Source organism: Haematobia irritans, chromosome 5, assembly GCF_050003625.1.
Source record: "Haematobia irritans isolate KBUSLIRL chromosome 5, ASM5000362v1, whole genome shotgun sequence".
Taxonomy (NCBI): domain Eukaryota; kingdom Metazoa; phylum Arthropoda; class Insecta; order Diptera; family Muscidae; genus Haematobia; species Haematobia irritans.
The window spans coordinates 17,740,741-17,764,690 of record NC_134401.1 but is presented as its reverse complement, the minus strand read 5'-3'; the positions used below and the strand labels follow the sequence as shown (position 1 = coordinate 17,764,690).

General features: G+C 27.1%; 1 protein-coding gene and 1 pseudogene across 1 annotated transcript; both read left to right on the top strand.

The window, feature by feature from the left end:
* Positions 1 to 2,203: 2,203 nt before the first annotated feature.
* Positions 2,204 to 4,090, top strand: LOC142237560 (cytochrome P450 6a9-like; annotated as a pseudogene).
* Positions 4,091 to 17,397: 13,307 nt separating this feature from the next.
* LOC142237559 (cytochrome P450 6a9-like) lies at positions 17,398 to 19,111 on the top strand. Its single transcript, XM_075308919.1, has 2 exons — positions 17,398 to 18,552; positions 18,660 to 19,111. Exons 1-2 carry the CDS (start codon positions 17,472 to 17,474, stop codon positions 19,076 to 19,078), a joined length of 1,500 nt encoding a protein of 499 aa, XP_075165034.1. The 5' UTR covers positions 17,398 to 17,471; the 3' UTR covers positions 19,079 to 19,111.
* The last annotated feature ends 4,839 nt before the right edge of the window (positions 19,112 to 23,950 follow it).

Genomic DNA, 23,950 nt, shown 5'->3' with positions numbered 1-23,950 from the left:
GTCAAATTTGATTTTTAATTTTTTTATTTCGCTTCGTATAACCCTATGATGCCCATTTCTTATAACCATTATAAAGATCTTATCAAAATATGAAACTTTTGCTTTGGAAGTATTTAATTATATTCATAAACAAAAAAGTTACAGAGATTTTAAAAAGTCAATAGGTCACCCTACACACCACCAAATAGTTTTTGTTGTGTTGTCATGATGTCCGATCGAAACCACATGCACATCGTTATTCACATCTACGAAATTAATTTGAAAGGTATTTAATACACACAAACTGTTTATCTGTAAATTTCTAACCGTATCATTGTATACATACTCGTTGTGTGCACTACGGCATTTTCTGCGTTATGCAAAGTTCTTGTGTTTTTGCTTGAACAACTTGAGAGCCTACTGTTTTAAAATCTAACAATAAAAGTAAGTGGTAACGGAATTGTGGAAAAACATGAAATGTACTCAAATCAAATACAAATCTAATCTAATATTTTCTTGTTTAAAGTATTTACTCATGTGACAACATTGCTCACCATTGTGAAGATGACAAGAAAACGCAAAAAAAAATACGGCGTAGTCAGATGTTGAAAGGCAGAAATTTAACCAATGTGTAAGCAGCATAACGATCTTCGTAATTTTCCACAATTCCGTTACCACTTACTTTTATTGTTAGATTGATTGTTAGATTTTAAAACAGTAGGCTCTCAAGTTGTTCAAGCAAAAACACAAGAACTTTGCATAACGCAGAAAATGCCGTAGTGCACACAACGAGTATGTATACAATGATACGGTTAGAAATTTACAGATAAACAGTTTGTGTGTATTAAATACCTTTCAAATTAATTTCGTAGATGTGAATAACGATGTGCATGTGGTTTCGATCGGACATCATGACAACACAACAAAAACTATTTGGTGGTGTGTAGGGTGACCTATTGACTTTTTAAAATCTCTGTAACTTTTTTGTTTATGAATATAATTAAATACTTCCAAAGCAAAAGTTTCATATTTTGATAAGATCTTTATAATGGTTATAAGAAATGGGCATCATAGGGTTATACGAAGCGAAATAAAAAAATTAAAAATCAAATTTGACGTCGGAGTCAAAAATGACCAATGCACGAAATATAGCCCCTGATCAACCATGAACAACGATATGCGTTTCTTTTCGATCGGACTTCAAATGACGACACAGCACAGTAAATTGTATTTCGGGGGGTCGTAGGGTGCACGGAAAAAAAAAAGTTTTTGTGTTCTGAAATTGTCTTCAAATATGCTACAAAACTGGGGGGTGACTGCATCAACTTTTTTTTTTGCCTTAGGCCGTGACCCTACCTACTGAGCATCTTTCTCTTTGACACCATGTCTGAAATCCCACGTGATCTGTCAAATACTAATGCATGAAAATCCTAACCTCAAAAGAATCACCCTTTACAATTATTTTTCGAGCTTTATGGACTGATATAGATTAAGGAACATGGTTAATAGAGCCATTGAAAAGAAAACGCCAGATACAAATCTATACACGCCTGGACTGCACATGTTTCGGTTCGGGCGAATGAACCTTTCCAATGCCTTTAGTATAGATCTGGCTGGGAGAGATAACTCAATTTTGGGCCCTTTATGCTAACTCCTTATGGAGAAAACATTTCTCCATAAAATTTGCTATTGAAATAAAATTGTGACAAAACTTTCTATAGAAATAAAAATTTGATGAAATTTTCTGTTGAAATAAAATTTTGACAAAACTTTCTGTAGAAATAAAATATTAACAAAATTTCGTATAGAAATAAAATGTTAACAAAATTTTCTATAAAAATTAAATTTTGACAAAATTGTCTATAGAAATAAAATATTATCAAAATTTTCTATAGAAATAAAATTTTAACAAAATTTTCTATAGAAATAAAATTTCGACAAAATTTTCTAGGGAAATAACATTTTGACAAAATTTTCTATAGAAATAAAATTTTGACAAAAGTTTCTATGGGTTTTTTTTGTGGCCACCACCACCTCCATTAAAATTCTCTTCAAGGTATTACAATGTTTATGTGTTTATCTCTCTCCCTTGAGTGAAACGATGGAAGAGTATTTCGCCGCTTACGAGTATTGAGCATCAGGCTATCTTATAAATTCTCACATGCATAATATTCTCACCATACGTTACCTATATAACAACGCAAAGTTCTCTAAGCACTTTAGTATTCGATTTCTAGTCGTGGCGGAATTAACTTCAGCTTGATAACAAACCGCGAAAACAGAGAACTCAAACCAAATATGGCAGTGACGTCTGTATTAATTTACATTATAATGGCAGTAGTTTCGTTAGCCGTTTACTATGTTCGCAAACGTCTCAATTATTGGAAAGAACGGGGCATTGCCCATGATGAACCCAGTTTGTTGGCTGGTAACTTTCAAGGTCTTTTGACCGAACGTAGTTTTGCCGACTGTACGCGGGATGTTTATAACAAATTCAAAGGCTCTGGACCATTTTGTGGATTTTATTTCTTCCAAAGGCCTGCTGTTCTCATTTTAGATATGGATTTAGTGAAACATGTTTTAATAAAAGATTTCTCAAAATTCACCGATCGTGGCCTATTCCATAATGAGAAGGGGGATCCTCTGACGGGACATTTATTCCTTTTGGATGGTGTAAAATGGAAAAAACTACGCAATAAGCTTTCGCCCACTTTCACAACGGGCAAAATGAAATTCATGTATCCCTCCATTATTGAAGTGGCTGAGAATTTTATGCAAGTGCTTGGTAAAATGTGCGAGAAATCCCAAACTGTAGAAATCAAGGAGGTATTGGCCCGTTTCACAACCGATGTCATAGGCAAGTGCGCCTTCGGTATTGATTGCAACAGCCTCAATGATCCAAATGCAGAATTTCGTATAATGGGCAAACGTTCACTGGCCGAACGCCGACATGGAAATCTTGTAACTGGCTTCATTCAGGGATTCCCCTCGCTGGCCCGTAAATTGAATATGGCCATGACAAAGGATGAAATAACAGAATTCTTTTTGCGGATAGTCCGTGAAACAGTGGCCTATCGCCAACAGCAAGATATCAAAGCTAATGATTTCTTGAGTATTCTAATGGATTTACAAGAGGCGGGTGAAAAAGAGCAGAAAGTCTCTTTGACTCTAGAAGAGATGGCTGCTCAGGCTTTTGTGTTTTTTATAGGAGGTTTTGAAACCTCATCTTCCACAATGGGTTTTACCTTATACGAATTAGCTCAAAATGAAGATATCCAACAAAAAATGCGTGAAGAAATCAATGAGGTATTCGATGCTGAGGGTAAAGTTACCTATGAGGCCATACATGAATTACCTTATTTGGGCCAAGTGATATCGGGTAAGTGTCCGAAATAATTTTGTCGAACTGTTTAGTCATACTATAAGTGTTTAAAACAAAATGATAATTATTTTTGTTTTAAATTTAAACATTTATAGATAAGGACAGTAGGTAGATTAAAAAACGCATAAAGATTGGGAGACCCCCCGAAAAATAAGCTACAAATTGTCAATATAATTGCATTACCATATTTTCAGAAACTCTACGTAAATACACCATTGTACCCCACCTAAATCGTCAAGCTTTGGAAGATTATGTTGTTCCTGGCCATAGCAAATATGTTATCAAAAAGGGTATGCCTGTTATAATACCCTCAACGGCCATACATCATGATCCCGAACTATATCCTGATCCAGAAAAATTCGATCCTGAACGTTTCGATGCTGAAAATGTTAAACAACGTGAAACCGTACAATTTCTAGCATTTGGTGATGGTCCCCAGCAATTGTATTGGTTTGCGTTTTGGCTTAATGCAAACTCGTGTTGGTTTGGCCTATCTTTTGCATAATTTCAAATTTTCCGTTTGCAATGAGACAGAGATTCCTTTGGTGTGGGATAAAAAATCATTTGTACTATGTACAAAAAATGGTATATTTTTAAGACTACAAAAAATATAGAGTGTGTAAATCTTAAAACAAACGAAACTTTTTAGTTCTTAATATAGTTGTATTAATTTATATTTCAATTGTTTAGATATGACAACAAATAAACTAGTTTAATTAATCTTTTGTATTTCTGTCGTTATTTCGAAAATTTATGCATGAATACACGCAAAGAAAAAAAACGTTTGAAAAACGTGTACCGAAAACGTTTTTCTTTTGTTAGAGTTTTTTGAATTGCTTCGAAAATTTTAAACTTTTATCACCAAAAAAATTCGTTTGTTACAAAATTTTTATTTTTTCAATAAAAAAAGTTATTTTTGAAATAACAACACAGTCCATTTCGTTTATATCAAACACTGTTCTTTTCTGACTTTAGGTCTTTAATAAGACACATTTTACAGTTCAAAATTTAATATAGTACAATGTAATGTTGAACATTTTTTCGGAATCTTCCGAATATATCTGGAATATATGTAAAAAAAAACAAAAGCAAAAAAAAACTTTGGCCGAAGCAGGGATCGAACCCACGACCCTTGGCATGAGAGTCGGACGTAGCTACCACTGCTCCACGGTGCCAAACTAAATGTTTTTTCCGGTAAATAAACTTTGTTTATTCGGTTCGTGGGCGCCGCAAGCTATGCTATATAAATATAACTTATATGGATATTTATCTATTGATGACCATAACAGGTACATAGCTCAGTGGTTAGTGTGTTGGCTTACAATGTGCATGGTCCGCGGTTCGATTCTCCGTCCAGGCGAAAGGTAAAAAAAATTTTAAAAATTTATAAAATCGTATAATTTCTTCTACATTGTTGGTATTACAGAAAAAGGTGTTAAGAACTAAAAATCCTCGTGGATGTGAGAAAGATGTGAGGGACAATGCAATTAGCAAGAAAATAATGTTTTTATGAAATTTATGAAATTGTTTTTACATCCTGGAAAAGAATAAACGTTTATCACAAAAAGTATATACTTTTCTTCCAAATACACTTCCTTACAGCGAAAAGCAAATGAGAAACGAACTTTGTTTGTCTAAAATTTCGTTTGGGAGGAAAGAATTATTTTTTTGCGTGTATGGGAAATGACAAAAATGGCATTACTTTCGCAAAATCTTATTTTGAAAAATTTTATTTCTATAGGAAAGTGTGTCAAAACTTTACTTCTATAGACAATTTTATTTAAATTTTAATTCTATAGACATTTTTGTCAAATTTTTGTTTCTATAGAAAATTTTGTCAAAATTAAATTTCTACAGAAATTTTTGTCAAAATTTTATTTCCATAGAAAATTTTATCAAAATTTTTATTTCTATAGAAAATTTTGTCAAAATTTTTGTTTCTATAGAAAATTTTGTCAAATTTATTTTTCTATAGATAATTTTGTCAAAATTTTTGTTTGTATAGAAGTTTTGTCAAAATTTTTGTTTCTATAGAAAATTTTGTCAAATTTATTTTTCTATAGAAAATTTTGTTTCTATGGAAAATTTTGACAGAATATTATTTCTATCGGAAAATTTTTCAAATTTTTATTTTTATAGAAAGTTCTGTCTAAATTTTATTCCTATAGCAAAATTTGTCAAAATTTTATTTTTATAGCAAAATTTGTCAATATTTTATTTTTATAAAAAATTTTGTAAAAAAATTATTTTTATAGAAAATTCAAAAGTTAAAAGTTTATTACTGTAGACAATTTTATATCCACAGAAAGTTTTGTCAAATATTTTGTTTCTATAGAAAATTTTTGCATTTTTTTTTTTTCTATAGCAAAATTTGTCAAAATTTTGTTTCTATAAAAATTTTGTCAACATTTCTTTCTATAGTAAATTTTGGCAAAATGTTATTTCTATAGAAAATTTTGTCAAAATGTTATTTCTACAGAATATTTTGTAAAAATTTTATTTCTATAGAAAATTTTGGTAAAATTAAAATTTTATAGAAAATTTGTCAAAATTTTATTACTGTAGAAAATTTTATATCCACAGAAAGTTTTGTCAAATATTTTGTTTCTATAGAAAATTTTGATAAAATATTATTTCTATAGGAACATTTTTTCAAAATTTTATTTCTATAGAAAATTTTGTCAAAATTTAATTTCTACAGAAAATTTTGTCAAAATTTTATTTCTATAGAAAATTTTGGTAAAATTAAAATTTTATAGAAAATTTGTCAAAATTTTATTACTGTAGAAAATTTTATATCCACAGAAAGTTTTGTCAAATATTTTGTTTCTATAGAAAATTTTGATAAAATATTATTTCTATAGGAAATTTTTTTCAAAATTTTATTTCTATAGAAAATTTTGTCAAAATTTAATTTCTACAGAAAATTTTGTAAAAATTTTGGTTCTACAGCAAAATTTGTCAAAATTTTATTTCTATAAAAATTTTGTCAACATTTTTTTCTATAGTAAATTTTGTAAAAATGTTATTTCTATACAAAATTTTGTCAAAATGTAATTTCTACAGAAAATTTTATTAATTTTATTTCTATAGAAAATTTTGGTAAAATTCTATTTTTATAGAAAATTTGTCAAAATTTTATTACTGTAGAAAATTTTATATCTACAGAAAGTTTTGTCAAAATTTTATTTCTATAGAAAATTTTGTCAAAAATTACTTTCTTCGGAAAATTTTGTCAAAATGTTATTTCTATAACAAAATGTGTCAAAATTTTATTTCTATAACAAAATGTGACAAATTTGTATTTCTATAAAAATTTTGTCGAAATTTTATTTCTTTAAAAATTTTGTAAAAATTTTATTTCTATAGAAAATTTTGGTAAAATTGTATTTTTATAGAAAATTTGTCAAAATTTTATTACTGTAGAAAATTTTATATCTACAGAAAGTTTTTGTCAAAAATTTTATTCCTGTAGAAAATTTTGTCACAATTTAATTTGTACGGAAAATTTTGTCAAATTTTTTATTTCTATAACAAAATGTGTCAAAATTTTATTTCTATAACAAAATGTGTCAAAATTTTATTTCTATAAAAATTTTGTCCAAATTTTATTTCTATAGAAAATTTTGTCAAAAGCTTAGTCCCATAGAAAATTTATCAAAAGTTTCTATAGAAAATTTTGACACGATATTATTTCTATAGGAAAATTTTGTCAAAATTTTATTTCTATAGAAAACTTTGCCAAAAATTTCCTATGGAACTTTTTTCAGTATTGTTGCTTCTATGAAAAATTTTGTCACAATTTTATTTCCATAGAAAATTTTGTTAAAATTTTTTTTCTATGAAAAATTTTGTCAAAAGTTTATTTCCATATAGAAAATTTTGTCAAAATTTTATTTCCGTAGACAATTTTGTCAGAATTGTATTTCTATAGAAATTGTTGTCACGTTCCGTATTTCTAGCAGATAGAAAATAAACAAGCGGTCGCCATAAATGGGTATGACTACAAACCACAAAAGCAAACCAAAAAAAAAAAAAACAACTAAAAATAATAATAAAAAAAGTATTTACTAATAAAATATTCTAGTCAAAAATGTAGTGCTAATAAACAAAGAATCAAAAAACGAAAAGGAAAAGGAATGACTTGTCTACGGTCTATGCTCTTGCCTAATAAAACAAACAAAAATAGAGAAACACACAAGTAAACTATAATTATGACAACAAACACGGCAAACAAATTTAAATACTTTGTTGTAGTAGGTCAGGGAATGGTTTTCTTCAAAAAAAAATTGATAAGTTGACAGTAAAAAAAGAAAAAAAATATATTCGACAGCATCTACACCGGGAAAAATGTGATTTATTAAAGATTTTATGATGCGCAATTTACACAATATTAAGGACAAATCTCTTTAAAATAAGGCAATTTTAATTAAAATAAAGTTAATTATCTTTGCTTGAAATTTTTTTTTTCATTAAGTTTCCAAAATTAAGGCAAATTTTCTTAAAATTAGCAAACACATTCTTGATTAAAGAAGTCGTCCCTAAATTAATTGAAATATTAAATCTTTAGATTTAAGATAAAAATGCTTAAAATATAAGTAACGATCAATATCAAAATCCTTAAGTATTTTTTTTTTTGATCGTAGACATATATGTATTAACGTTAATTTGATCTTAATTGTATACAAATAATCTTATTCAATTATAGTTTACTTATCTGCCATGTCATTAATATATTTACAAATATCTACATAGTCTTATTTGTTTCTCTTTCACCTCTTATCATTTTGAAGCTCACTATACCGGTCATTTGTTCTTATCACCACATAAAATGACTCAGCACAAAATCATAACAATATTCAGTGAGTTGCAAAAAGTTTACATTAATGCCTAGTCATTGTGAAATTTTGAAAATTATCATTGAGTTGTCATAATAGATTTAAAATTTGACCAAAAAATATAGATGAGATGGAAAAACAATGACGAGAAAATCTCAGCAAAAAAAGTGTAGCAAAGAAACTGGTGAAAATGTTCGTTTTGGATCCGGAAGTGGTGCAAAGCAATGGTTCAATAGCAATAAATAAAATTGACTTGTCATAAGGCGTAGATCATCGTTTTAAGCATCCGCTGTATTGATTTCGCATTATTGCAGTATTTCGGATTTTATTAAAAAAAATTAGGGAAAAATTTACAAAAATAAATGTTTCTTTACTTTTTCGAATTTTATCGTAAAAATTTATTGAATAATACTAAAATTTTATTTCAATAGAAAATTTTGTCAAAATTTTATTTCTATAGAAAATTTTGTCAACATTTTATTTCAATAGAAAATTTTGTCAAAACTTTATTTCTATAGAAAATTTTGTCAAAATTTTATTTCAATAGAAAATTTTGTCAAAATTTTATTTCTATAAAAAATTTTGTCAAAATTTTATTTCTATAAAAAATTTTGTCAAATTTTTATTTCTATAGAAAATTTTATCAAAATTTTATTTCAATAGAAAATTTTATCAAAATATTATATCTATAGAAAATTTTGTCAAAACTTTATTTCTATAAAAAATTTTGTCAAAATTTTATTTCTATAAAAAATTTTGTCAAAATTTTATTTCTATAAAAAATTTTGTCAAAATTTTATTTCTATAGAAAATTTTGTCAAAATTTTATTTCTATAGAATTTTTTTTTCAAAATTTTATTTTTATAAAAAGTTTTGTCAAAATTTTATTTTTATAAAAAGTTTTGTCAACATTTTTTTTCTATAAAAATTTTTGTCAAAATTTTATTTCTATAGATAAGTTTGTCAAAATTTTATTTCTGTAGAAAATTTTGTCAAAATTTTATTTCTATAGAAAATTTTGTCAAAATTTTATTTTAATAGAAAATTTTGTCAAAATTTTATTTCTACAAAATTTTTTTTCAAAATTTTATTCCTATAGAAAATTTTGTCAAAATTTTATTTTTATAAAAAGTTTTGTCAAAATTTTATTTCTACAAAATATTTGGTCAAAATTTTATTTCTATAGATAAGTTTGTCAAAATTTTATTTCTATAGAAATTTTTGTCAAAATTTTATTTCTATAGATAAGTTTGTCAAAATTTTATCAAAAATTTTGTCAAAATTTTATTTCTATAGAAAATTTTGTCAAAATTGTATTTCTATAGATAAGTTTGTCGAAATTTTATTTCTGTAGAAAATTTTGGCAAAATTTAATTTCTATAGGATATTTTATCAAATTTATATTTCTATAAAAATTTTTGTCAAAATTTTATTTCTATAGATAAGTTTGTCAAAATTTTATTTCTATAGATAAGTTTGTCAAAATTTTATTTCTGTAGAAAATTTTGGCAAAATTTTATTTTAATAGAAAATTTTGTCAAATTTTTATTTCTACAAAATTTTTTTTCAAAATTCTATTCCTATAGAAAATTTTGTCAAAATTTTATTTTTATAAAAAGTTTTGTCAAAATTTTATTTCTACAAAATATTTTGTCAAAATTTTATTTCTATAGATAAGTTTGTCAAAATTTTATTTCTATAGAAATTTTTGTCAAAATTTTATTTCTATAGATAAGTTTGTCAAAATTTTATCAAAAATTTTGTCAAAATTTTATTTCTATAGAAAATTTTGTCAAAATTGTATTTCTATAGATAAGTTTGTCGAAATTTTATTTCTGTAGAAAATTTTGTCAAAATTTAATTTCTATAGGATATTTTATCAAATTTATATTTCTATAAAAAATTTTGTCTAAATTTTATTTCTATAAAAAATTTTGTCAAAATTTTATTTCTATAGAAAATTTTGTCAAAATTTTATTTCTATAGAAATTTTTTTCAAAATTTTATTTTTATAATGAAATAGGCTTGTCATAGGGAGTAGATCATCGTTTTAAGCATCTGCTGTATTGATTTCGCATTATTACAGTATTTCGGATTTTATTAAAAAAAAATAGTGAAAAATTTACATAAATAAATGTTTCTTTACTTTTTCGAATTTTATCGTAAAAATTTATTGAATAATACTAAAATTTTATTTCAATAGAAAATTTTGTCAAAATTTTATTTCTATAGAAAATTTTGTCAAATTTTTTTCCAATAGAAAATTTTTTCAAAATTTTATTTAAATAGAAAATTTTGTCAAAATTTTATTTCAATAGAAAATTTTGTCAAAATTTTATTTCAATAGAAAATTTTTTCAATATTTTATTTCTAAAGAAAATTTTGTCAACATTTCATTTCTATAGAAAATTTTGTCAAAATTTTATTTGTATAGACAATTTTGTCAAAATTTTATTTCTATAGATAATTTTGTCAACATTTTATTTCTATAGATAAGTTTGTCAAAATTTTATTTATGTAGAAAATTTTGTCAAAATTTTATTTCTATAGAAAATTTTGGCAAAATTTTATTTTAATAGAAAATTTTGTCAAAATTTTATTTCTACAAAAATTTTTTTCAAAATTTTATTCCTATAGAAAATTTTGTCAAAATTTTATTTTTATAAAAAGTTTTGTCAAAATTTTATTTCTACAAAATATTTTGTCAAAATTTTATTTCTATAGATAAGTTTGTCGAAATTTTATTTCTGTAGAAAATTTTGTCAAAATTTAATTTCTATAGGATATTTTATCAAATTTATATTTCTATAAAAAATTTTGTCTAAATTTTATTTCTATAAAAAATTTTGTCAAAATTTTATTTCTATAGAAAATTTTGTCAAAATTTTATTTCTATAGAAATTTTTTTCAAAATTTTATTTTTATAATGAAATAGGCTTGTCATAGGGAGTAGATCATCGCTTTAAGCATCCGCTGTATTGATTTCGCATTATTACAGTATTTCGGATTTTATTAAAAAAAATTAGTGAAAAATTTACATAAATAAATGTTTCTTTACTTTTTCGAATTTTATCGTAAAAATTTATTGAATAATACTAAAATTTTATTTCAATAGAAAATTTTGTCAAAATTTTATTTCTATAGAAAATTTTGTCAAATTTTTTTCCAATAGAAAATTTTTTCAAAATTTTATTTAAATAGAAAATTTTGTCAAAATTTTATATCAATAGAAAATTTTTTCAATATTTTATTTCTAAAGAAAATTTTGTCAATATTTTATTTCTAAAGAAAATTTTGTCAACATTTCATTTTTATAGAAAATTTTGTCAAAATTTTATTTGTATAGTATAATTTTGTCAAAAATTTATTTCTATAGACAATTTTGTCAAAATTAATTTCTATAGAAAATTTTGTCAAAATTTTTACTACTATAGAAAATTTTGTTAAAATTTTATTTATCTCTTCAGTTTTATCGAAGAAAGTAATGAACATTTTTTTATTTTGTAATTAAAAATGTATTTCAAAGAATCAACTGTTATTCCAAATAAAAACTCTAAGCCAATTCAGAAAGTAAATGAAAATATTTACCTTTTTTAATTAAACAATTAGTTGAGTTTTGCAATCAACATCAATTAAATTTTAATTGAATCAATTAATAAATTAATTGAAATTTGCTAATGAAATCAATTATTTTTTGAATCAAGAATTTTTTATATGCCCAATTAAAACTGTGATTGATACTATTATTTTCGTGATTGAAGACATTTCAATTAGAAAATTAATTGGATCAATTAATTTCGTGATTGAATCAGACTTTTTTTGTGTGTACACAGAAACAAATATCACCAAAATATTTCCAATTTAAAAGTTGATTGAAGTAGAAATAATAATAATAAAATAAATTAATAAATTAATTGATACAATTCAATTTTTAATCAAGATAGAAGCATTAAATTAATTAAGTCAATGATTGAACATTTTTAATGAAAATTTAATTGACACAATTAACTTTTTAATCAAACTCGGAAAACTAATGGTGATTTCGATTGGTAAAAAATATTTTACACCTTACCCCCATAAATTCAAAATTTTTGTTCGAATTTAGTGCAGCCTACCCAAAATGTGCACGTTCGATTGACGAGGTGTTACCCATCGCAAGAGCAAAAGTTCAACCCATTTTACACCGTAGCTTAGACTTTCAATCAGATGTTGAAGACGCTTTTATTCTTCGACCTAAATAATAGCGTTGTTGCAAATACTAAAGAAAGTGTGTGACGCGTATATTGTGGTTGCTTTTCAATTTCTTCAACACAGCTGATTAATTCACCATGAAGAAGCATATCAATTGTTTAGTGCCGCGACAACAAATATTCGATATTAAATATTTTTAATATAATAACAAAATAACAAAAGCAAATGCGTTTTTTTTGTTTTTTTTTGCCAACACCATTGTAGATGCGCTATTGGAGAGTAGTTCTTCTGACGACGATGAAGAAGTTACAACATCATTGCTTGGACGAAATGACCAACGGCGAGTTAAAAACTTTGTTGAGGATGTAATTAATTTGTACTCTAAAGTAGAAGTAAGATCATTAAAAATATATAAAATCAAAAGTTTTAACAATTTCCTTAGTTCAAGAAAAAATTGCGTGTAAGTCGAGATTCCAGTAATAGTTGTTAATAATAATCGAAATATTTCCGTCAAATTTCTGTGATTTTATATCAGTGTTGCACCTTTTTTGTTCGATTTCACACGCAAACGGTGTTTTCATTGCAAGGGGTTTCGGCAACACTGTGGTAACACCATAATATGTTGTACCATTTGTATGCAACACTTTTTCCCCAAACGAAATCACCATAAGTCATTTAAAAACGTGATGGATTTTTTTTTTGTTTAATTTGTAAATAATTTTTTTTCAAACAATCAATTTTTTAGTCAAACAAAAACACAAAGTCAGATAAGAAATTAAGTGAAAATTAACACGTTTTTAATTAAAAATATTGAGTTTTGCCCTTAAATTTAATTAAATTTTTAATTGAATCAATTCAAACAAGTGTATACGGCCGTAAGTTCGGCCAGACCGAAGCTTATGTACACTCCACCATGGATTGGGTTGAAACTTCTACTGAAGACTGTCATCCATAATCGAATTACTTGGGTTGCGGTAACACTTGCCGATGGCAAGGTATCTTAAAACTTCCTAACATCGTCTTCTAAATTACAAGGTAGTTCATACCTAATATATATTACACTAAAAAAGGCCGATTAAATACGTATATAATAAGGTTTAAAGTTTCTATAGAAATAAAATTTTGACAAAATAAAATTTTGACAACATTTTCTATAGAAGTAAAATTTGGAAAAAAAAATTTCTATAGAAATAAAATTTGGAAAAAAATTTTCTATAGAAATGACATTTCGACAAAATTTTCTATAGAAATAAAATTTTGACAAAATTTTCTATACAAATAAAATGTTTACAAAATTTTCTATAGAAATGAAATTTTTACAAAATTTTCTATAGATATAAAATTTTGACAAATTTTTCTATAGAAATAACATTTTGACAATGTTTTCTATAAAAATAAAATTTTGGTAGATTATTTTTGGCTCGAGTGGCAACCATGATTACGAACCGATATGGACCAATTTTTGTGTTATTGGGGATTGGCTATACATAACTATAGACCGATATGGACCAATTATGGCATGGTTATAAGCGGCCTTATAAAGGGTGATTTGTTAAGAGCTTGATAACTTTAAAAAAAAAAAAAACGCATAAAATTTGCAAAATCTCATCGGTTCTTTATTTGAAACGTTAGATTGGTCCATGACATTTACTTTTTGAAGATAATTTCATTTAAATGTTGACCGCGGCTGCGTCTTAGGTGGTCCATTCGGAAAGTCCAATTTTGGGCAATTTTTTCGAGCATTTCGGCCGGAATAGCCCGAATTTCTTCGGAAATGTTGTCTTCCAAAGCTGGAATAGTTGCTGGCTTATTTCTGTAGACTTTAGACTTGACGTAGCCCCACAAAAAATAGTCTAAAGGCGTCAAATCGCATGATCTTGGTGGCCAACTTACCGGTCCATTTCTTGAGATGAATTGTTCTCCGAAGTTTTCCCTCAAAATGGCCATAGAATCGCAAGCTGTGTGGCATGTAGCGCCATCTTGTTGAAACCACATGTCAACCAAGTTCAGTTCTTCCATTTTTGGCAACAAAAAGGTTTGTTAGCATCGAACGATAGCGATCGCCATTCACCGTAACGTTGCGTCCAACAGCATCTTTGAAAAAATACGGTCCAATGATTCCACCAGCGTACAAACCACACCAAACAGTGCATTTTTCGGGATGCATGGGCAGTTCTTGAACGGCTTCTGGTTGCTCTTCACTCCAAATGCGGCAATTTTGCTTATTTACGTAGCCATTCAACCAGAAATGAGCCTCATCGCTGAACAAAATTTGTCGATAAACACATTTCGAACCGAACACTGATTTTGGTAATAAAATTCAATGATTTGCAAGCGTTGCTCGTTAGTAAGTCTATTCATGATGAAATGTCAAAGCATACTGAGCATCTTTCTCTTTGACACCATGTCTGAAATCCCACGTGATCTGTCAAATACTAATGCATGAAAATCCTAACCTCAAAAGAATCACCCTTTACTAACACCACGTTGGAAATTTCAAACGGATCGGATGAATTTTGCTCCTCCAAGAGGCTCCGGAGATCAAATCTGGGGAACGGTTTAAATTGGGGGCTATATATAATTATGGACCGATATGGACCAATTCTTGCATGGTTGTTAGAGACCACATTCTAACACCATGTTCCAAATTTCAACCTGATCGGATGAATTAAGCTCCTCCAAGAGGCTCCGGAGGACAAATCTGGGGATCGATTTATATGGGGGCTATATATAATTATGGACCGATATGGACCAATTCTTGCATGGTTGTTAGAGACCATATACTAACACCACGTACCAAATTTCAACCGGATCGGATGAATTTTGCTCCTCTAAGAGGCTCCGGAGGTCAAATCTGGGGATCGGTTTATATGGGGGCTATATATAATTATGGGCCGATGTGGACCAATTTTTGTGTGATTGTTAGAGACCATATACTAACACCATGTACCAAATTTCAGCCGGATCGGATGAAATTTGCTTCTCTTAGAGCAATCGCAAGCCAAATTTGGGGGTCCATTTATATGGGGGCTATACGTAAAAGTGGACCGATATGGACCAATTTTTACATGGGTGTTAGAGACCATATACTAACACCATGTAACAAATTTCAGCCGGATCGGATGAAATTTGCTTCTCTTAGAGCAATCGCAAGCAAAATTTGGGGGTCCGTTTATATGGGGGCTATACGTAAAAGTGGACCGATATGGCCCATTTGCAATACCATCCGACCTACATCAATAACAACTACTTGTGCCAAGTTTCAAGTCAATAGCTTGTTTCGTTCGGAAGTTAGCGTGATATCAACAGACGGACGGACGGACGGACGGACATGCTCAGACCGACTCAGAATTTCACCACGACCCAGAATATATATACTTTATGGGGTCTTAGAGCAATATTTCGATGTGTTATAAACGGAATGACAAAGTTAATATACCCCCATCCTATGGTGGAGGGTATAAAAATTAAATGAAATTTTCAAATCAAATCAATTAATTTGTTAATCAAATCGTTTTTTGATGCCCAATTAAAACAGTGATTGATGCTATCATTTTCGTGATTGAAGACATTTCAATAAAAAAAATTAATTGGCTCAATTAATTTTATGATATGTGATCAGAAAAAAATTTTATGTGTATACGAGGGCAGTTCGGAAACTTCTTAGCCTAGCACAAAAAGCGCGGTATAAACAGAAAAAAAGTTAAGTGTTTTGGAAACTTTGTTAACAGTCGATAAAAAACGCATAAGAATGAAGATTTCTCAAGCTTGTCTGGATCGTTTTAAGCGAAATAGAATGGATTTTAAGCGTCATTTCATAACTGTTGATGAGACATGGATCCACCACTATACTCCAGAGGCAAAAGAAAAATCCAAACAATGGACTGAAGCTGGAGGAAGTGCCCCAAAGATGGCAAAAACAATTCAATCGGCTGGTAAGGTTATGGCAACGGTTTTTTTGGTACTTCAAAGGTATTTTATTGATTGACTATTTGCAAAAGGGTAAAACAATAAATTCAGAGTACTATTGCAAGCTTTTGGATGAATTAAATGTACAAATTCGAGAAAAACGTCCTGGTTTACAACACAAAAGAAAATAATTTTTTCATTAACCCTTTCCGACCGTGTACGCACAATTGTGCGGGTAACTTTAAGTCTCTATAATTTCTTTAATATATGACGTACTGCGATAAGAGCGGCAAAAAAATAATTGTGTATGCTCTCTCTTTGTCTAAGAATGTGAAGAACCGTTATAAATATTTGCTTTTCATATTAATTTTGTAGTTTCAGCAGTGTACTTTGCGCATTTGTAAAAATGAGTGGAAGATGTAAGTTTGCAAATATATTAAAATTATTTAAATTGTGGAATATTTCATCAAATAAGTGTTTTCAATAAGAAAACATTTTAAATATTGTATGCAAACAGTAACTTCTTGATTATTTTGTGTTTTTTGATATTTTTACGTCCGGACTTTTACCGGAATTTACCGGACTGCAACAATTGTACGTATCCTGAAAAAACAGGATACAGGATCAAACTGAACAAACTTAATAATTTAAAATGTTCTATGTACACATAAATAACAGAATTCAAAAATTTAGGAAAATCTATCACGTGGATCGGCTATAGGTCGGAAAGGGTTAAGACAACGCACCAGCGCACAAGAGTATTTTAACAATGGCTAAAATCAACGAATTAAAGTACGAGTTGCTTGACCACCCACCTTATTCTCCTGATTTAGCTCCCAGTGACTTTTACTTATTCCCAAATCTTGCTGGCAAGTGTTTTACCTCATATGAAGATGCAATTACAGTTGTAAACCACTATTTTGAAGACCTGCAACGTATTAAATTTGATCATTTTCATTTAGCATTTTTTCTGGCCAGTTTTTTTTTTTAATTAGCCATTTTTTATATAAATAAATTTTATTTAATCTAGCTATTTTTGATTTTCAAAAGTTGGCAACACTGTGGGTTTCTTATAAAAATCAAAATTCTCAAAGTTATTTAGTATTCGATTTGTAGTTGTCACGGAATTAACATCACTCTGATAAGAAACTGTAAAAACTTGGAAGGCAAATATGGCAATTACGTCTGTGTTGATTTACATTATCATGGCAATGGTTACATTAGCCGTTTGCTATGTTCGGAAACGTCTCAATTATTGGAAAGAACGGGGCATTGCCCATGAGGAACCCAGTTTGTTGGCTGGTAACTTTCAAGGTGTTACGACCGAACGCAGCATTGCCGACTGTACGCGCCATATTTATAATAAATTCAAAGGCTCTGGACCTTTTTGTGGATTTTATATCTTCCAAAGACCTGCAGTTCTAGTCTTAGATACTGATTTAGTGAAACATATTTTAATAAAAGATTTCTCAAAATTCACCGATCGTGGCCTATTCTATAACGAGAAGGGTGATCCCCTGACAGGGCATTTATTCCTTTTGGATGGAGCCAAATGGAGGAATCTACGCACTAAGCTTTCGCCCACATTCACAACAGGCAAAATGAAATTCATGTATCCCTCCATTATTGAAGTGGCTGAGAATTTTATGCAAGTCTTTGGTCTAATGTGCGAGAAATCCCCTACAGTCGAAATCACGGAGATGTTGGCCCGATTCACAACCGATATCATAGGCAAGTGTGCATTTGGTATTGATTGCAACAGCCTAAAGGATCCAAATGCAGAATTTCGTATAATGGGCAAACGTTCACTGATCGAACAGCGACATGGGAGACTTTTAACTAACTTCATTGATGGATTTCCTTCAGTGGCTCGTAAATTGAATATGGGCATCATAAAGGATGAAATAACAGAATTCTTTCTACGGATAGTGCGTGAAACGGTGGCCTATCGTCAGCAGCAAAATATCAAAGCTAATGATTTCCTAAATATTCTAATGGATTTACAGCAGGCAGGGGAAAAGGAGAAGAATGTCTCTTTGACTCTAGAAGAGATGGCTGCTCAGGTTTTTGTATTTTTCATAGCAGGTTTTGAAACATCATCCTCCACAATGGGTTTTACCCTATACGAATTAGCCCAAAATCAAGACATTCAACAAAAAATGCGTGAAGAAATCAATGAGGTATTCGATGCTGAGGGTAAAGTTACCTATGAGGCCATACATAAATTACCTTATTTGGGCCAAGTGATATCAGGTAAGGGGGAATGATAATTCTTTAGAAAAAAACTAATAAAAAATGTATAAATATAAAAATGAAATGAAATGAAAATTGTCAATATAATTGCATTATCATATTTTCAGAAACCCTACGCAAATACACCATTGTACCCCATCTAAATCGTAAAGCTTTGGAAGACTATGTTGTTCCTGGCCATAGTAAATATGTCATCAAAAAGGATATGTGTGTTATTATACCCTCAGCGGCCATGCATCATGATCCCGATTTATATCCTGATCCAGAAAAATTTGATCCTGAACGTTTCGATGCTGAAAATGTTAAACAACGTGAAACCGTTCAATTTCTAGCCTTTGGTGATGGTCCACGCAATTGTATTGGTTTGCGTTTTGGCTTAATGCAAACTCGTGTTGGTTTGGCCTATCTTTTGCATAATTTCAAATTTTCCATTTGCAATGAGACTGAGATTCCCTTAGTGTGGAATAAAAAAGCATTTTTACTGGGTGCAAAGAATGGTATATTTTTAAAAGTAGAAAAAATATAGAGTATATAAAATAAAAGCCAAAAACAAACGAAATTCTTTAGAATTTAATGTAGTTGTATTAATTTATTTTTCTATTGTTTACATAGGACTGACAAATAATATAATAAATCTTTTGTAATTTTGTGAAAAATTCAATTGTTTATATATGAATATGGGAAAATATCAGAGAAAATTAAAGTTCTCCTTTGATCATGACTTAGGATCCGACAATCGCCTTCTACTTAAGGTTATAAAAATCAAAATGGTTATTTTTGACTAATCGATTTGTTGCCAAAAAATCAAAAAATTAGTTTGGATCCCTAATTTGTAATCCGTATTTAAATTTTTCAATATATAAATATTCAATTTAAAAATGGCAAATAGCGTATAAGAAAAGTCTTGCCCAAAAGAAATTCAACGAAAGTGGACGAAAATTTATGGAGAATTGCGGTATGCGCTTAGAATGAAATGTTTGTGAAACAACTTCCAAACAAAAACATCTTCGATAGGAAATTTTTGTCAAGATTTTATTTCAATAGAATTTTTTTTTTTTTTGAAAATACTTCTATAAACAATTTTGTCAAAATTTTATTTTTATAAAAATATTGACAAAATTTTATTTCTATAGAAAATTTTTTAAAAATGTTATTTCAATAGAAAATTTTGTAAAAATGTTATTTCTATAGAAAATTTTGTCAAAATATTATTTCTGTAAAAATTTTATTTCTATAGAAAATTTTGTAAAAATTTTATTTCTACAGAAAATTTTGTCAATTTTTTTTTTCTATAGAAAAATTGTGTGAAAATTTAATTTTGTCAAAATTGTATTCCTATAGAAAATGTTGTCAAAATTCTATTTCTATAGAAAATTTTGTCAAAATTTTATTTCTATAGAAAATTTTGTCAAAATTTTATATCTAAAAAAATTTTGTCAAAATTTTATTTCTATAGAAAAATTGTGTGAAAATTTAGTATTGTCAAAATTTTATTCCTATAGAAAATTTTGTCAAAATTTGATTTCTATAGAAAATTTTATTTCTGTAGAAAATTTTGTCAAAATTTTATTTCTATAGAAAATTTTGTAAAAAATTTATTTCTATACAAAATATTATTTCTATAAAAACTTTGTCAAAATTTTATTTCTATAGAAAATTTTGTAAAAATTTTATTCCTATAGAAAATTTTGTCAAAATTTTATTTCTATAGAAAATTTTGTCAAAGTTTTATTTTTTTTAGAAATCATTGTCAAAATTTTATTTCTATAGAAAATTTTGTCAAAATTTTATTCCTATAGAAAATTTTGTCAAATTTTTATTTCTATAGAAAATTTTGTCAAAATTTTATTCCTATAGAAAAATTGTGTGAAAATTTTATTTCAATAGAAAATTTTGTTAAAATTTTATTCCTATAGAAAATTTCGTCAAAATTTTATTTCTATAGAAAATTTTGTCACAATAGGAAAATTTCTCAACATTTTATTTCTATAGAAAAATTTCCCAAACTTTTATTTCCATAGAAAATTTTATTTCTATAGAAAATTTTGTTAATATTTTATTTCCATAGAAAATTTTGTTTCTATAGAAAATTTTGTCAAAATTTTATTTCTATAGAAAATTTTGTCAAAATTTTGTTTCTATAGAAAATGTTGTCAAAATTTAATTTCTATAGAAAATTTTGTAAAAATTTTATTTCTATGCAAAATTTTGTCAAAATTTTATTCCTAAAGAAAATTTTGTCAAAATTTTATTTCTACAGAAAATTTTGTCAAAGTTTTATTTTTTTAGAAAACTTTGTCAACCTATTATTTTTTTAGAAAATTTTGTCAAAATTTTATTTCTATAGAAATTTTTGTCAAAATTTATTTCTATAGAAAATTTTGTCAAAATTCCAAGTAGTAGACCCATCTTCCAAGTAGTAGACCCATAAATATTAAAAATATAATTGTAAAAAATCAGATGCCTATCTCAAGAGATATCCTCCAATCCGACGGAAGGAAAAAAATTCCTTCTTTTTAGGAAATTAGAAAGCTACGTATTATTAACTATTCATTGGACGCTGAATCTGATTTTATTCATTCCACTCATTCCATAAAAAAATGTAAAATTATGTTCATAATTTTATCGGTTTACACTAATAAACAAAGTTATCAATAAACTTTAGGGCACGTGCAAAAAAATAAAAACACATGGTCGTCACAATTGGCTATGAGAGCAAACGACAAAAGCAAACCCAAAAACAAAACACAAGAACTAAAAATTGTCACAAAAAATACGTATTAGTTCTACTCAAAAATGTAGTCAAGATAAACAATGATTTAAAAACATGAATGACTTAGCACAATTCAAATCATACGGCAAAGTCTATGCTATCGGATAACAAAACAAACAAAAAAAAAACAGAGGCAACCCATAATTTAAACAACAATAATAAAACTACTAGCTTATTTTATAACTTTTTTATAGAAGGTCAGGGGAATGACTTAAAAAAAAACAAAACAAGTATATACGTCCGTAAGGTATCTTAAAACTTCTTAACACCGTCTTCTAAATTGTAAGTTAGTCCAAACGGGGTATATATTAAACAAAAAAAAGTAAATACGCATATAATTCAGTTTGCAAAATTTTCTATAGAAATTCAATTTTATATTACATGTTAGCCTGATACCGAAACAGGCAATTGACGTCCAAATGCATTATATCTAATTATACAATTATTATTCGAGCTTTATGGACAGATATAGATTAAGGAACATGGTTAATAGAGCCATTGAAAAGAAAACGCCAGATACAAATCTATACACGCCTGGACTGTACATGTTTCGGTTCGGGCGAATGAACCTTTCCACAGCCTTTAGTATAGATCTGGCTGTCATATGTTGTAGTTGACTGTAGAAACAATAAGCATTGTTCGACTGTTCACCACTTAGGTGAATTCTAACAAATTAGCTTTCTAAAAATAAATTTCGTGTTGTTGCATTACTATGTAACAAAACGAAATAAAAATAAGATTAAGGGACTTGTAAGTTATATGAAAAGATGATGTACAGTGGGAGAAAAGATGATTCAATTTGTAAGAGGAAATTTCCCAAATGTTTTCTCCATAAGGAGTTAGCATAAAGGGCCCAAAATTGAGTTATCTCTCCCAGCCAGATCCATACTAAAGGCTGTGGAAAGGTTCATTCGCCCGAACCGAAACATGTACAGTCCAGGCGTGTATAGATTTGTATCTGGCGTTTTCTTTTCAATGGCTCTATTAACCATGTTCCTTAATCTATATCTGTCCATAAAGCTCGAATAATAATTGTATAATTAGAAATTCAATTTTGACAAAATTTTCTATAGAAATAAAATTTTGACAAAATTTTCTATAGAAATAACATTTTGACAAAATTTTTTATAGAAATAAAATTTTGACAAAATTTTCTATAGAAATAAAATTTTGACAAAATTTTCTATAGAAAAAAGATTTTGACAAAATTTTCTATAGAAATAAAATTTTGACAAAATTTTCTATACAAATAAAAATTTTGGCAAAATTGTCTATAGGAATAAAATTTTGACAAAAATTTCTATACAAATAAAAATTTTGACAAAATTTTCTATAGAAATAAAATTTTGGCAAAATTTTCTATAGAAATAAAATTTTGACAAAATTTTCTATAGAATGTAAACTTCTTAGCAGTCCATACGGGGTATATATTAAACAAAAAAGGCCGATTAAATACGTATATAATTCAGTTTGCAAAATTTGCTATAGAAATAAAATTTTGACAAAATTTTCTATAGAAATAAAATTTTGATAAAATTTTCTATAGGAATAAAATTTTGACATAATTTTCTATACAAATGAAAATTTTGATAAAATTTTCTACAGAAATAAAATTTTGGCAAAATTTTCTATAGAAATAAAATTTTGACAAAATTTTCTATAGAAATAAAATTTTGACAAAATTTTCTATAGAAATAAAATTTTGATAAAATTTTCTATAGAAATAAAATTTTGACAAAATTTTCTATAGAAATAAAATTTTGACAAAATTTTCTATGGGAATAAAATTTTGACAAAAATTTCTATACAAATACAAATTGTGACAAAAATTTCTATACAAATACAAATTGTGACAAAATTTTCTATAGAAATAAAATTTTGGCAAAATTTTCTATAGAAATAAAATTTTGGCAAAATTTTCTATAGAAATAAAATTTTGACATAATTTTCTACAGAAAAGCATCTTAAAACTTCTTAACGGGGTATATATTAAACAAAAAAAGGCCGATTAAATGCGTATATAATTCAGTTTGCAAAATTTTCTATAGAAATAAAATTTTGACAAAATTTTCTATAGAAATAAAATTTTGGTAAAATTTTCTATACAAATGAACATTTTGACAAAATTTTCTATAGAAATAAAATTTTGACAAAATTTTCTATAGAAATAAAATTTTGGCAAAATTTTCTATAGAAATAAAATTTTGACTAAATTTTCTATAGAAATAAAATTTTGACTAAATTTTCTATAGAAATAAAATTTTGATAAAATTTTCTATAGAAATGAAATTTTGAAAAAATTTTCTATAGAAATAAAATCATGACAAAATTTTGTATAGATATAAAATTTTGACAAAATTTTCTATAGAAATAAAATTTTGACAAAATTTTCTATGGGAATAAAATGTTGACAAAATGTTCTATAGAAATAAAATTTTGGTAAAATTTTCTATAGAAATAAAATTTTGACTAAATTTTCTATAGAAATAAAATTTTGACTAAATTTTCTATAGAAATAAAATTTTGATAACATTTTCTATAGAAATAAAATTTTGACAAAATTTTCTATAGAAATAAAATTTTGACAAAAATTTCTATAGAAATAAAATTTTGGTAAATAATTTT